Genomic DNA, 15,518 nt, shown 5'->3' with positions numbered 1-15,518 from the left:
GAAGATGCTTTGTAAAGAAGGAGCCTAAAAAGAGATGCCTTAAGAAGCTCATCCCAGGGGGACGGAGGTGTCAAAAAACCTAACAATTTTGTGATGGAAGAGGTGCAATTTCACAGAATAAAATTAACATTGGTCGGTTTCCCTTTCCAATACACACCTGTGCTTCTATGTTCCACTTGCCCGTTTGATGCATTTCATGTGTTTATCCCATGGGGCAACAATGCAGTAAATCAATCTCGCCATGCCGTGGAAGAAAGCTGACAGGCAAATGGAAATCAACGTCTTGGGCCAAACATTGAGATGCATTTGAACTTTTTCCCATCTAGCTTCAGCCGCGTGCGGTCACACACCCCAGTTCGAACAAACACGAATCCACACAGCCGCTGACGCACACGACACAACATATTCAGAGCGCACACCGAGCTTCAAGTACTCATCTATATTCAATTGGAAATGTCTATTTATTCTAGCTGTAATCTCAGCATTTTATTATTAATACCCACGTGTGTCTATGTGCGCAGGTTTGAACCGTCTTTTTTTCTATCTGATTCGGTGCATCACGGCTCTCTGGTGTGGAAGAGCTGGAATCCCTACGTGCCCGTGTGGGCTGGTGGGTTTGTGTGTTTGGGTTACTGAGCTGCAGACAGCCACTAGTCGTGTCCAGCCCGACGCACAGAGAGCAGCTCGGGCGGCCTCGGCAGCCAGCTCATCGCTTCGCTCTCCCCGTTTTTCTTAATTTGACAGGTAAACACAATAAACCACAGCACGCGTTAATGAGAAAAATAGTTTCTAAGAGGCTTGTACATCCGAGTTGTTTTCCTCTTTCTCTCCATCCTTATCGCTTTCCGGTGGTGCCTGCGATACGAGAGATGATAATGAGGAGGTTTGTCGGCACGACGACAAGTAAATCTTTTCTGTAGCGGGGGGTGGGTGAAGGGGGGGTGGAGGAGAGGTGGAGGGGAGGTGGGGATCGAGCCAACTCTCTTGCCACTTGCTGATGACTAAATGTCTCTCTCAGCAGGTTTTTCATCCCTCAGTGTCACTGTTTGTGTTTCCTCTCATCCACTCTTCTTTCTCCCGCTCCATCTTTAAAACCTATGAATTTAGGCAGTACCTGTTCGTCTTAACTTCTCCCGCTTCTTTAATCACTGGTTTGTTAGGGTGTGGTAGTATGTTTGACGAAGAAGTCTCAGATTGTTTAGTGTAGTGAGATTTCTTTCATAGAAATGCATAAAATTGTCTTGCCTGTCTGAATAAGCACTCGAAACTATGTTGATATATAATGATGTAGTGATGAAGTGAATTTTTCCATTCGATTTTTGCCGTGATGATGATGAGACTTTGCCCCAAAACAATTACTCTTAACAACATCAAAGTAAACACAATCACAGCAAAGGGAGCCGTCTATACTGATGTTTTCTTCAAAGTATACAAAGTGACTCTGTCGGAGTCACCCACTAATTGCCCCCCCTCATCCGTGCCTTTCTCCCCTGCCGCGTCCCCCATAAGACTACTTAATCTATTGACCAATTAGGCCGTTGGCAGCGTTAGTTGCTGTGGAAAGATCGATGGCAGATGAATGTCCTGCAGTGAAGCGTGTTTCTGCTTTGACAGCTGGGCATGAGAATTCTCAGTGTCCTCTAGGAAAGTAAGTAACAAAGCAAGACGCTGCTGGCCCAGCTGGAGTTTATATCATATTTCAGTTTTTAAATCCCCATTTGTATGTGTTCAGGTGGAATAATAGGGTGAGTACAGTTTTAATACCTGAATCTTCAAACTCTCTTGAAATCATCTGTGCCAACATCTTTCATGTGATCTATTTAAACTGCTATTGCTGCTGCTGCTGTATAATGAATGACCACCGTCCCAGAAAGGGATCACGAAACTTGAATCAGTCCAAGAAATTGTATTTTGCATCAATCGTAGAAAACAGACAGACGGCTACAGCACATCAAGCTGCTCCCGTTTCTGGTTAACGTTCAACTGCCCTCACACCCCTAAGAAATAATCAATGGGTAGGTCCGTTGACACACACCGACTGTTGTATAACTCCATTACCCTTGCCTGCATTCAGTTTTCCATTGAAGTCAACCAACAAAGTCAAACATGAATCAGAACATAAATAAAAAGAAACAAGTGTGACGGACACATTCCCCAAAATGATTTAACTCCACTTTGCCCCATTAGTCACATCCATCCCTCTTTTATTCCAGCATTTCATCCACGATGTCACAAACTGCAGCCTCGGTAGTCCCTGATAGAACTCATTAACCCTCTGGAACCATCAACCCACCTCTCTACACTACGGTCGGCCTGTAAAACATCAGCCAAAAGTTATTTGGTGGAGACGGCTCCGCTACCCCACTCACCCAAATCACAGCCTAATTTACATTTATAGTCCTCAACCAGGTTTGATTTCTACAGTTTGTTGGTATTTGTGAGCAAAATCTCGACGCTGTTAAGGCAAAGTGTGCTAATATAGCCTGGCTTAATGTAACACAGCACAAAATAATATAAGCAAGACACAGACGAAGGTGGAAAAAGAAAATGAGTTGGAACAGAATCCAATAGAAGAGGTGTGCAGTAAGGATACTGTAACTCAAAACAGAGACAAGCACACTCGTGTCTAAGCTAAGAACAGAACATGGGGTCACATGGGGGATTATTGGGCCAGTAAGCAACCAGTTAGATACTCGGGCACCCTGAGCAGCTGTAAAGCTGACAGCTTTGAAATTGCAGCTCAAGCCGCTGCTTTGCTGAGGGCTTGGAGAAATCCATGACAATGAATGCGTGCAGGTCGCTTGTGGTGCACGCACACACTCTTGCTTACCCTTAGGGTAACCCTTGCACATAAAACGTACCACATTGATATTAAAAACACTGGCTTTCGGCATTTGCTTGCCAAAGGTAAAGATTTAGATTCAGGTTTAGGTATCAGCATCCTAATTTAGAGCACATAACACCACATTTATAGCAAAATACCGCTTGGTTAAGGTAATATCTCAGCCATCTGGAGCTCTCTCGCAGGGCAGAAATTCACATTGAGTAGCCCCTCAGCTGGGGCCTAAAGGCAACTGTCACTAAGGTTGATTGGTGGAGAATGCAGGAACGACAGAGTTCACTCAACTGATTAAACCCTGACAAAAATAACTTCATTCAGTCATATTCATCAAGCACTGACATGCATCTGTTAAGTAACCGCATGGGAGGAAGAATGGAGGGGGTGGGTGTGAACAACATTCACAATTTGGAATTTACGAGCTGCACTTTTATTTTAATTAATGGGATTGCTATTGTTTATATAGATTGATAGGAATGCCTAAACATTTTTATAGTCAAATGGCACATGCAGCTTTTATGATTCCCGTATTAGGGGATATGTCACGTCACGTTGAAAGAGTTTTTCCTTGCTGTATTCAACTTATAAGAGCATTACACCAAAGCGAATGGGGCTTCCTTTAATCTGTTTAATATGTACAACAAGATGAGTCACAGGACTGCAGTCCGTTCTCCATCTGTACGGACGGAGGAGGGGAAATGTCGGCCGGGCAGAGAGAATGTAGAGCGTTAGTGGATTGAATGAGGGACTTTGGTCAGCTTTGGGAATTGAGTGGCCAAACACAACGATAGACTCATCCCGCTGTCCCTCTCCTCTTCGCTCCGTTTTTTTTCTCCTTATCAGTGTTGATGCTCTCAATCTGTCACAGTGATTGCCTGACGGCATTTTAATTTGCCTAAATAGAGGCGTAATGCGCCTTGTAGAATTTAATTTAGTTTCTAAACCAGATTACCACGGAAACAGGATGCACATGTGTATCTGTGCACAAGGGCCTGTGTGTGTTAGAGTATACAGTATGTGCTGGCCAAGAGCCATAATCCCAGGAGTGTGAGGGAAAACCCAAAATCGAATCTTTCAAAGACTGCCCATGGATGCTAGTCATGAGAAAGCCAAGCACACAGTCAATCAAAATCTGAAAGCAGGCAATCTGCACACACTCAAACACCGACTCATTGCAAACCAGGATTGAAGAGATTTAAGTGGTTGGGAAAAGATGAAAACATTTTAACTCGATTAATTGCATGATTTCCCGTGATTTAACACCAATTTTGCTTGCCAGCAACAACCTTCTTTCAGCGTCCGAAGACTCCACCTCCAACCTGAAGAAGCATCTTAAAGTAAGTTTATTTTTTAATTAGCCAAGGGTAGTCACCTGCTGTAGTTTTAGTTGCATGTAGCTCCAGTTGTTATAGCAAACTCATACAAAATGCAATTCGATGTGGAAGTAATCCAAGTATTCTAGTACTACTAACTCTAGTTAATGTATCGGAATACGTTAAGGATTACAGTTTTGGAAGTACCAAAAAGTACCCTTCCCCAACACTGTATATATATATATATATATATATATATACACACACACACACACACATATATATATATATATATATATATATATATATATATATATATATATAAAACAACCATTTTCTGGGTTCTGCTGAATTTCACCAAAATGTTAAAATAAAATCCAGAAGGGAGGAATTTTCATCCAGATTTTATTCCACATGAACACCTTATAGTTCTAAATGTAATAATTTGAAGGAATGCGAAGAGGTAGCATTACAGTCGGTACATTTATAACCCATAAAGTAGTATTATTGATTTATTTTAATCAATTTTCTACTACTGCAATAAACTGACAATGAACTCATAGAATAAAAGCCCAAAAAGAATAATCCCTCCTATAGTTAATTAGCACGCTCTGCCACACATGACGGGTATCTCTTGTCTCCCACTGACACCCACACACACAAACCCTCCTCTTCCATCATCTAAACTCTACCACATGTCATTGACATTTTTCCCTGGCGGGCGAGCTTTGCAGGCGCGTTCAGACAGACAGGCGGACTGGCAGGTAGGGTTATTAAATATGTATTGCAGAGCGCTGATAGGACACCAGGGGCCATTAGCCATTATGAATATATGATCTAGCCCTGCTACATTTTTCAGCCTCCTGGACGAATGAAACCCAAGCCGTCTGATTAGCATCCCAGTGCTAAAATGAATCTCAATTAGACAAAGTGTCAGCAGTCATTCGGCGAGGTGGAGATTGTGATGGAGTAGACCAATGTATAAAGCCGCAAATAAATAAATAAGCACAGTTCCAGAGGATGGGTTAGGGGGGGTGGTAAGAGGGGGGGGGGGGGGGGGGTACTGGTTTGCTGGCAGATTGCGTATGAGTAGAACTTAAAACTTTAATCACTTCTGGACTATTTAGTAGCAAAACAAGGCCAGTCTGCCTCTTTCTCCAATACACTCTATTTTGCACTATCCCCAAGTTATTTTCTTCCCTGTTGGCACAACCATCCACATGTTCTTTTATCTCGTTACCAGTAGCAAATCCTTTGTTCCTTCTTTTTATAAACAGTCATTGTCAATTCCCCACACCGCCGTCATCAATCTTTCCCATCCCTTTACTTAAGTATCGCCTCCACCCCCTCTTCACCAAACATCATGCCATCCCTCTTTCTTTTCCTCCCAGTCACATTTCTTATATTGTCTGGAAGATTATTGCCATCTTCACCTTGCGTCTTAAATCTTTCTTCCATTTTATATCCTTTCCTCCACTTTGTTCAAATCTCCTTGGTCTCTCCTCTACATGACTCCATCTCAATCATCTTTACATCTGAAGTGTTTTCTTCCTAATGGTTCCGCCGTTGAGCAATTTAAAAAAAAGTCTCCAAATGGCTAACGACATACGAAAGCCCTTTAGGATACAACTAGAGCAAAAAGTAATTATCCAATTTTTTTTTTCAAAATGTTCACATATTGACTGATAATTCAGAATATTTGGTTTGCCAAAATTGATGCGTAGCATTTTGACAAGAAACCCTACGTGTCTTTGCTTGGTTCCTCTTTAATATGTTGTTGCTTTTCTACCTGGCATCCATTGCTTTCTTTCCTCCCCCTTCTTCTCCCGGGAACATATAGTGCGACTGTATTCCGACAGCGAGCCAGAGACCGAGGCTGTCGTGGTCGCCCCCGAGGAATCAATCATCTGAACTAGGATCAATAACAAATGGCCCTGTTCAGGTCCGGCCACTGACTTGGCTGGCAGCGGCTGACTGATGAGAAGACCCACTGCTACTTTGGGAAAAAACAAAGCAGTGCAAATACGCATTTAGCATGCAGCACTGCACAAAATGCATTAAAACACTCATGCCAGGATGAAGTGTCATTAGTTTCTGTGGGACATATCAATACAAATATGTTGGCTCCAGGTGTGCATGAATGCATTCTTTTACATGACCTGGAATGTCCACGAGGTCACAGAATCTGTCCGGCCCAACTCAGCATGTAGCCATTCCCAGTCCCACTTTTTAATGAACTTTGGTCTACCAATCACTCACAGCCTACTTCCCATTCTTTAGCCCCTGCTGCTTAGTCCGGATTATTCCCACTGTCAACTCTGTAATATACACCAGCAAAACATTAGCCCACTCCATCCATCACCATGAGGTCCTCTGTAGGGGAAACCTCCACTTATCAACCCGCAACAAGCTAATTAGACAGACAGGGCCGAACAGAGAGAGTGGGTGGAGTCAGATTGGCGGTGAGTGTCTTATCATGTATGTGCACTAGATTGGAAGGTAAAACACAGACCAAAACATGTGTCCCTGACAATTGTGCAAAGTCTAAAAAGTGGCTCATGAATGCCAGTGACTCTGCAGCACTCTGAAAACACACCCTGGCTTTTGTATATGCCGGAGAAACGAACCCATATTACGTCATCTCTTTAGCAGAAGAACCTTCTGTGATATTAAGATGGATGACATTCGTCTTCCTCTGTATTCACCACTAACGCCTACTGCGGCATATTCACTCGCCGCTTGCAGGAGGGTTCACGGATGTTTTCAGTCTGGGCGGATCGGGAATGTCAACACCTCAAGGACAAGAGAAAATAGATGACTACACATATGTGTTTAGGTATAATGCACTTTTGCCTCATGACTGTTGAATCTTATCAAGAGTGACCTCAATTGACATCTAGCGATGATGTTAATTGGGGGCCTCTTGTGCTGATTGTGATAAAGGTGCTACACGACTGGGGTCCATTGCACTGATTGTAATGTCAGTGCAGGTGAAGATAGCAGCACAGACATGGTTTGTTGCAGTAACATCTAAAGTCCATATTGCTTTCTTTATCCTAATAGAAAATACCTCATAAAGGAAAAGATTGTTTTGTCTCTTATTTGACTGGCACAGCAGCAGAATACAGTGATGATGGGTACATCCTTTTTTAAAACTCAACCACAAGAGGATAAATCATGCAAATATTCATAATTGCATTTTTTTGGTGGCAGAAATCATTTCAACACAACTGTAAACAACTTGAATGCGTGTATTAGTAAAGCAAATACAGCATGCCTGCAGAAACACTAATATGACCTTTCAGCATTTGGCTGATGCTTTCATCCAGAGTACTTCACAGGATTACCCTACAGGGAATGGATATACCCTCGCAGATTGTACCGCACTTCTATGCACTGTGCTGTATCGAGATTAAACCTTTGAAGCAAAAGACACCATACTGGTCATAAAGTACAGTGGGATTATTCACTGACCTTTTAATGTGATCTCAACCTTTAAGTAAGAAGCAACTAATGCCCCATAGGATTCCACCCGGGACCCGGGATGAGCTGCCGTGTGTTCGGTACTGTGAGCATCTGTGAACATTGCTCTCCACACAACCGTGCGGTCCACTGTTTGTCAGCAGCTCATTTGCCGAGAGCTATAACTTGCAGAAAATGACACACCTTGTCTCTGGAAGAGCAGGCTGCTGACGATTTCAGTCATGGAGGCCACCTTCTGTTTCTGGAGTTTCTCCGGGGGGATGCAGGAATAAAAGTCACGCAGCTGCTCACTGCGGAGAGGAAGCAATAGGCAGGTCGTGATCAGCAAGATCATCATACGGAAGGAGCAACCGGATTGCTCCTTCAGAAAAGAGCATAAGTTATGGCACGTTTCAATCTGATTATCAACGTCTCTCCTGTAAGGCGATAAAATATGTAACCACTAAGAGCATCTCACAAGCATAGATGTGAGCAAATATCTGTTTGCAGCAGGAAAACGAATGAGCCAAAACCTAAACACGCTTTAATGAAGACACAGGTTTGAGTCATCCTCCGCCCCCAAATGCAATTTCAGAATAATTAAACAGTCTGGTTGCAAGCCCCGATGTCACTTAGGAAGATTGAATGCTTAGAGCTTGGGAAACCCTCCATCTCAATATTTTGTTTCTGACTGACATCTCCATCGCTTTAAATTATGCCGCAGAGGTTGCAGAAGCACTTTCAACAACCGCATCAAAGAATGGAATGCACCACCTCCGTTCCCAAACACAACAAGGGTTTGCATGACTTGTGATGTGTATGGACTGACGCGCTGGGGCACAGAGGCTAAGCGCAGACTTATCAAGGCCACTAATCATCCGGGCTGAATTTAATTAAAAGCCCAAATGTCATCCTACTACCCACACGGGCCCTGTTCAGACCCGACATTAAGATGCATCCTGGGCCATCCAATCACAAGTGGACAGCTCTGAGCACAGGTGTGAACGCGCCGATGAGATTGAGTTTCATTGTATGCTATCTTTAGCATATTTTCCATCAGGGATCTATACTGTAGGTGAAACCTTTTTTTGACTATTTTTGTAAACCAAGTCGTGCGGCTATGAAGAGAGCACGGATAAGCTTTGCTTCAAGTCCAGCTCGCCTTCATCTTACGGCATGATAGATGTCTTGTTTCTCAAGTGCCATCCACTGACTATGCATAAGTACCTTAAGACAACCCCACTTCAAACCCCCTGTGCGATCCCTTTAAGGCCACGTCTGAACAGGACAAAAGACACACAAAGGACACCTTGGGCACGCAGAACAAGGCATGGGTGACTGTTGAGAGTTTACCATGTCCAAGAATGAGCTGAGAGAAGGTATTGTAATGCACGCGGCTTGCCGTTGGAAACTTCGCCTTAGGCATTTCGGATCGGGAATGCAATGGAGACGTTACTTTCAAGTTCAGATGGCTCCGCTATATCTTCGCGAACGTGAAAGTGAAGAAAATGAATGACAGAAAGTGTGAATACGTGGACCGGTTTTGAAAGGCGCCGTCCCTCTTCCTCCCCTCTCAGGTGGTGTTAAAGGCAGCGCCTTTGTGACACCGCGTTGACATCGAGCCACTCCGGGGAGACTCAGCTGGCAGATGTGGATGATACAAACTCAGAAAGGCAGACACAGGTCAAAGGAAGGTCAAGAGAGAAATCACGAGGAAGACCGTGTCTGAAGTAGAACGTGGCCAGTCGAGAGGGCATCAATTAAAGTCTTCATTCCGTAAAGCACGGAAGGCCAAACCAAAACAAGATCCATGTCGGACTGTGAGATTGCTACAGGACGAATCAACCGTCGGCAATTTCTACTCTCAAAACTGTTGAAGTGAAGACATTTCCAGGGCTACGAAGCGTAATGTACATTTGATGCAGGGTCAAAGAGAGGTTGAACCAGCCATTCTGTGTCTGTCATATTGCTCCACGGGAGGCTCAGAATAAACCCGAGAGAAGGTTTCAATGATATTCTCAATTCCCTCGCGGGGGCATGTGGGAGGAGGCGCACGCTGCGTTTGAGTGTTTGTCCTTTTTGTCATATGTCAGTTTGATGAGATTGTTATCAACTGATAAAGAAAGTAGGGCTCAGCCAGAAGGGAATGTGTGTGTGTGTGTGGGGGGGAGAAGGATGGGGGTCACTGAACAAAGCCAAGAGGAAAAGCTTCCGCTGAGCTGAACACTCCAATATATCCTCTCTACACGTGTCCCTGAAAGAGACCAAAGATAAGCTGCTAGTGTGTGTGTGTGTGTGTGTGTGTGTGTGTGTGTGTGTGTGTGTGTGTGTGTTTTCTATGGCAAGCTTACCTGAGGAGTTTGGCATCAAACACTTTCTCAACATCATGCAGGACTGTTGGGAGGTACTTCAGAGCAGCAACCTGATGACACACACACAAGTAGCAAACACTGTTAAAAAGCTGTCTTGAAACCCTGTGTAAGGCGGCTTTGCCATCAAATAGCCTCTGATCACAAGTGTAAGAAAAAGCTTGAGTCAGCTGGAGAGTTTTTTTAATGTGATTATTATATAATTATCATTATTCGAGAAGTTTGAGCACGAAGATGAGAGTCAGACGGCTAAATGTTTCTAGAGGTACGAGCAGGAACTGGGACGAGAATAGAAGAAAGAGCAGTGCGAGGTGGTGAAGTTTGGTGTGAAGGGTGAACGTGCATGATTACCCTGAGCAGCAGAGTGGTGGTGTAGTCGGTTTTCATCATGCTGTTGATGGACTCAAAAAGATTTCTCAGTGACTCCTCAAACTCTGCCTGCTCCTTCCCCTCGTACAGCCTATGAGGGAGAGAGGAAATTAATGGATGCCTTAGGAAAAATGTAACAAAAAAACATCGAAAGAAAGACAAGCCATCAGACGGACGTCAGCAAAACATTACGTGACATGATTTGTGAGGGAGGTGAAGGGAAGGATGTAGCAACAAATTGAAAAGGGAGAACGACAACAGGAGGATGAATAATTAGTGAGGGTGGAGAGAGACAATACTAGAAAACGGTCAAACCAGGTTGGATGCAAAATATAAACAGAAAGAGCCTTAATTGTATGCTTCAGAGTAACAGAAATACAGACTGATTATTAAGTGTACTGCAAAAGGTCATTGTAAAAAATGGAACATGCAATGTGTTCGTTGACACATATGGCTTGACAATTCATCCATGGTTCAGTTCACAGCATCTCCTGCACTTCCTCTTCCTATGTATCTGTCGCCTCTGTCACTTGAGCCCATCACTGTGATGACAAACAGCACCTGAGCTCCCGCTGGTTTTTTATGGAAAATGCTTCTTGTACAATTAAGTTCCCAAAGTGCCACGCTGCAGAAATAATTTGTAGTGCCACCACACACACACACACACACACACACACACACACACACTCGTAGGCCTATAGTCTATTAAACAGAAGCAGGAACCATGTGGCCAAGTTTAATCTATAACTGCAGTGGTTATAACAATCCTCTTCTGACGTAACAAAAAAAACTGGGTTATCTTTGTTGCTGACATTCACATCACACACACACACACACACACACACACACACACACACACACACACACACACACACACACACACACACACACACACACACACACACACACACACACACACACTGTTCCACCATGCCTCCGGTCAAACTTCGTCCGCCCCCGTCTCCTCACTATCTCTGTGCGGTTTGACGGAGTTGTGCAGTTGGTAATTACAAAAGAAGTTATGAGTTCTGGAGGGAAGGATTAGCATGTGGCACGCAGCAAATATAGCGGGGGAGGGATTAGTCGGTAACACACACATGTATTATCACTGGGCTCTTTGCTGAGTACAGTTATGATGACTCAATGACTCATTGTCCTGCTTAATCCACCACGCCTGTCTGTGCATGAATGTTTGTGTGTGCATGTGTACGTGTGTGTGAAAATATGATCACTTTCTATATATATATATATATATATATATATATATATGTATATATATATATATATATAAAGCAAACTAATACTGGAGACAGAAGAGAGGGATGAAGGGCAGGAAATGAACAGGAGAGGGCGGTGAGTGGAGGGGGGCTCTAGTTATGATTTATAAAAGCTGGTCCCCTCTGGACCAATCAGTCAAGATGTGAAATGCAGATCATTTTCCCATCCGACAAGCGCATAAACGGTCCAGTGACCAACTTTGCTGTGATGCATATTTTAATATATTATAAAAATGATGCTGCTCCTTTAAAGCTGATCGGCTAAGCTTTTTAAAGTGGGTTGGACACACTGAATTACCTAGAGTATTGTTTAATCCCATCTGTTTAAAGAGTTTATTGGAGTATGAGGTAATTGTGTTTGCTTCACTGGGATTCTAGTTCTCAATGCAATGATTATTATAAACTATTCCTCATTATTTATGTTTGTATTAATATTATGACTAGTTATTAATGCGTCCACTTTTGATGTAACAAAATTGGAAAGCTGTTGCGATAACTAATATGATCTAATATCTTCTTTTTTTTTACATTACAAGATGGATGCATTCCATAGAGAAGTGTACGGGGGGAAAAGAAAAGAGGCGAAATAACAACGGGAGATTGTAAGTTGTAGGAAAGAAAGAGGACAAGGGGAGGAGGGGACAAAAGAGAAATGTAGAACATAGCAGGTGCTCCAGGCAAGAAAAAGGAACCATTACACCCGATGAACCGGACCACATGGAAGTAGTGTGAGAGCCCGGGCGTGAGGGACAGAAAGAAGGTGAAGGAAAGGGCAAAATCTACTACAGCCTCACGTGTTTAGGAAGCAAACATCACACGCTTATGATAAACTTTGCATGAACACGAAGCCGGTTTGACAAGCTAATAAATCTTCGGTTCTGCCTATTTAACAATTAATGACGGCTAGTCTCGATGCCTTGCAGACCCACTAACGGCAGCAGGGGCTCCCTTGAACAGCTGGTTCTCTGCTGCCATGGCGAGGCCTTCTAAGTTTAGGGATCTGATGTGAAAACTAGATGCAACCAGCAAGTCGAGGTGGTCGGCGGCGGGTAGTTGGGGCGCGACAGATATAGGAGGGGAGAAATATTGCATTCATCAGCTTGCCGACCTGCGCGCGCAATCTCACACTCACCCACCTGGGAATCTCACGCAACCACACAAATACGCACACACACTGAATAAATAAACCTACACCCAACAGGATCGATAAAATCTGCAAGATTAAAAAGGCAACTGCAGAGGTCGTTGAATTACAAACACACACACACATACTATGCCACCGTATACACAACTGCATCTAGTGAACTCTAAACAATATATCCCCTAAACATCGTGTCAACAAGTACTCAATTACAAACACGATTGTGTCCCACATAGCAAACGCAGACAGAGTCAGGTCATTGTCACCGAGGGGAAAGGCCCTCGGCACTTGTTGAGGATCGGCTTTCTGATGGAGCAGCATCCATTTTTGCGCTGCAGTTATAAATTATAAATCATTGTATGGCGCGGCTCTCGGCTCAGCACCGGAGGGGTTGGTGGGGGGGCGGGGGTTCGTAAGTCTCTCCTGCAGGAACTTTGTCTGCTGTTTCGATGGCTGACCATTCGGCGGTCCTGCCCCGTCGCCTCATTGGCTCCGATCCCGACGCTGCACCTCATCGGCAACGTTAAGGCTTTAAATCAACAGCCTGTTTCTCGCAGTGCTTTCAAAAACAATCACTCGTGCAACGTCACTGGGCCTCAGTGTGTGCTCGACAGGAACACCTATTTGCATCGTTGTGGATGCCAAAATAAGTCAGTAGGCATATCACGATAACGATCGGTCCACACAAAGAGACGCACAAACACTCACTGGGAGTAGAGCATGCGTGAGCGGACGATGAACTTGAAGATGTACTCCAGGGCTTTGAGGGTCCGGAGGATCGGCTCACACTGTTCCCCTCGGCCGGACACATCAAGATACCTCTTCAGCACCGACATCAGCTTCCTGTGGGGGGGGGGGGGGAGAGAGAATGATGTGAAAGAAATAGCAATCATCCGTTGAGGGTTGTCATCCTTTTCTGAGGGTTGGGAAATAAATCACCGACTTCATGTTTCACTTTCATAGAGCAGAAAGGCAGACTTTATCAGACTGAGAGGGAAAGCGCGACGCGGGAGAAGGCCGGCAGGGAGGAGGTGGAAAAGTAGTATTTCACACCTCAACAGATGTACATTGTGCACAGCTCACAGACATTTGGATATGCCTCCAGATGCTGGGGGCGGGGGGGAATCATTTTCCAACCCATGCGCAACCCACCGGCGTCTTTACACGCACGCATCATTATTAAAGTGTGTCAGAGCAGCTGGAGAGGCGCAGGGTGGTAACGGGTTCAGTCTCAGTCTATTTTCTTTGACCGATCACTCACACTTTGCATCATCCCTTGTTTTTAGTTATATAGCTTTTGCAATATTTTAAAATGTTTTGTGTAAAGTGATTTTGAGCATTTGGAAGAGTGCTATATAAATTAACTGTACTTATTATTACTAGGATATTCATTACACAAAAAAACAATGCTGAAGGTCTAAAGAGGGCTTTGTGATGGCTTTATTCCTATGAAACGGAAGCAGGGGATAATTTATTAACTGGGTTAAACTTACCCAATCCCCTTAAACAATAAAAGCCTCAAATATGTCTAATGTCCTAAGATAATCTGGCCTCTGGCCGGCTGTCAGGGCGGCCTTCAACCCATTACCAGCGTCATTCCAATTGAGTCCACTCTGGTTTTGGTTTGGTGCATGGCTGAAAGGCGAGCATGGGAGGATTTATTCATTTTTTCAGAGCAAAGCAAACGGGGAGTTTGAAAGTGAAGAGAGTTTTACATAACAGCCACTGGGCTCACAGGCATTAAGCTGCATTGACCCCTTTAAAGAGGGTGAACGCCGACACACTAGCAAAGGAGGAGTGGAGGGATGTGGAGAGACAGATGTGCAAAGTGAGCAGGAGAGATAAGAAACAGTTGAGAAATGAAAAGAAGATTCGTCCCGGACAAAAGAGCAGGAGGAGTTGATTTTAATTTCCTAAATGAATCTCTGGCAACGCAAACAAATGTTGTCTCCGGCGTCCACTGAATCAAGTTAAGTGAATTAGCAGAGAGTAAGAAGGAGACTGAAGTGTTTGGGGTGCATGCATGAGTGCTTATGCTGCTCCACAGAGAGGTGGGGTTAAACTCTAATCCCATCCACTAAAGTGCTCCAAATGCCCACACACACACACACACACACACACACACACACACACACACACACACACACACACACACACACACACACACACAGTGACCTCCTGCAGCTAGATACACAGCAGTATTCACCTGCCTCACTTCTTTAAGTGACATTGAGCACAATTGGTTTAACACTTTGGCTTGAGGTCCGGCGGACCTGACAGGATTCTGAATGGGAGCAGCCCCGTTGATGCAGTGCGTGTGTTTGTGTCCTTCAGGCTGCTACGTCATACTAGGACCCACAAAAACGCTCTCTTTTCTGGCTTGATGACAAAGCATTATCGAGATTATCTAATGGGATTTTAAATATTTCATAATTCCCTAGAGGTGGGAGAATAGCCTCGTGAGAGATGGTAATCCTGCAACAGGAGCATCGCTGGTTGTGTTACGCTTTCACACAATGATGGTACGATGGTCTCTGACACAAAGTCAAACATTGTCGTTTCACATCATAATTAGGTCATTGAGTTTACCTCATATTTTGACCTTATACATTACATGTTACAGGATTACAGTGTTTGCATTTGTCTTGTTGCTCCCTTCTCAGTCAAGACGCCCAACATGTAAATGTACTGCTTTGACAATAATAAATTCAGTGTTCTGATGAGAAAAGGGGGGGAAACGTCTGAGAT

At 44.0% G+C, this 15,518-nt stretch overlaps 1 protein-coding gene across 1 annotated transcript in view; it reads right to left on the bottom strand.

Moving 5' to 3' along the window:
• dock2 (dedicator of cytokinesis 2) overlaps positions 1 to 15,518 on the bottom strand; it is a 67,680-nt gene that overhangs the window by 39,791 nt on the left and 12,371 nt on the right. Inside the window, exons 21-24 of the mRNA XM_040173547.2 lie at positions 13,479 to 13,613; positions 10,335 to 10,443; positions 9,966 to 10,036; positions 7,819 to 7,925 (exon numbers count right to left, since the gene is read on the bottom strand). Of these exons, the coding sequence (XP_040029481.2) occupies positions 7,819 to 7,925; positions 9,966 to 10,036; positions 10,335 to 10,443; positions 13,479 to 13,613 (422 nt within the window). The remainder of the gene's footprint in view (positions 1 to 7,818; positions 7,926 to 9,965; positions 10,037 to 10,334; positions 10,444 to 13,478; positions 13,614 to 15,518) is intronic.

The sequence above is a fragment of the Gasterosteus aculeatus genome, chromosome 4 (genome assembly GCF_964276395.1).
Source record: "Gasterosteus aculeatus chromosome 4, fGasAcu3.hap1.1, whole genome shotgun sequence".
Lineage (NCBI taxonomy): Eukaryota > Metazoa > Chordata > Actinopteri > Perciformes > Gasterosteidae > Gasterosteus > Gasterosteus aculeatus.
Note: the sequence above shows the minus strand (reverse complement) of the source record. Positions and strands in the feature narration are given on the sequence as shown.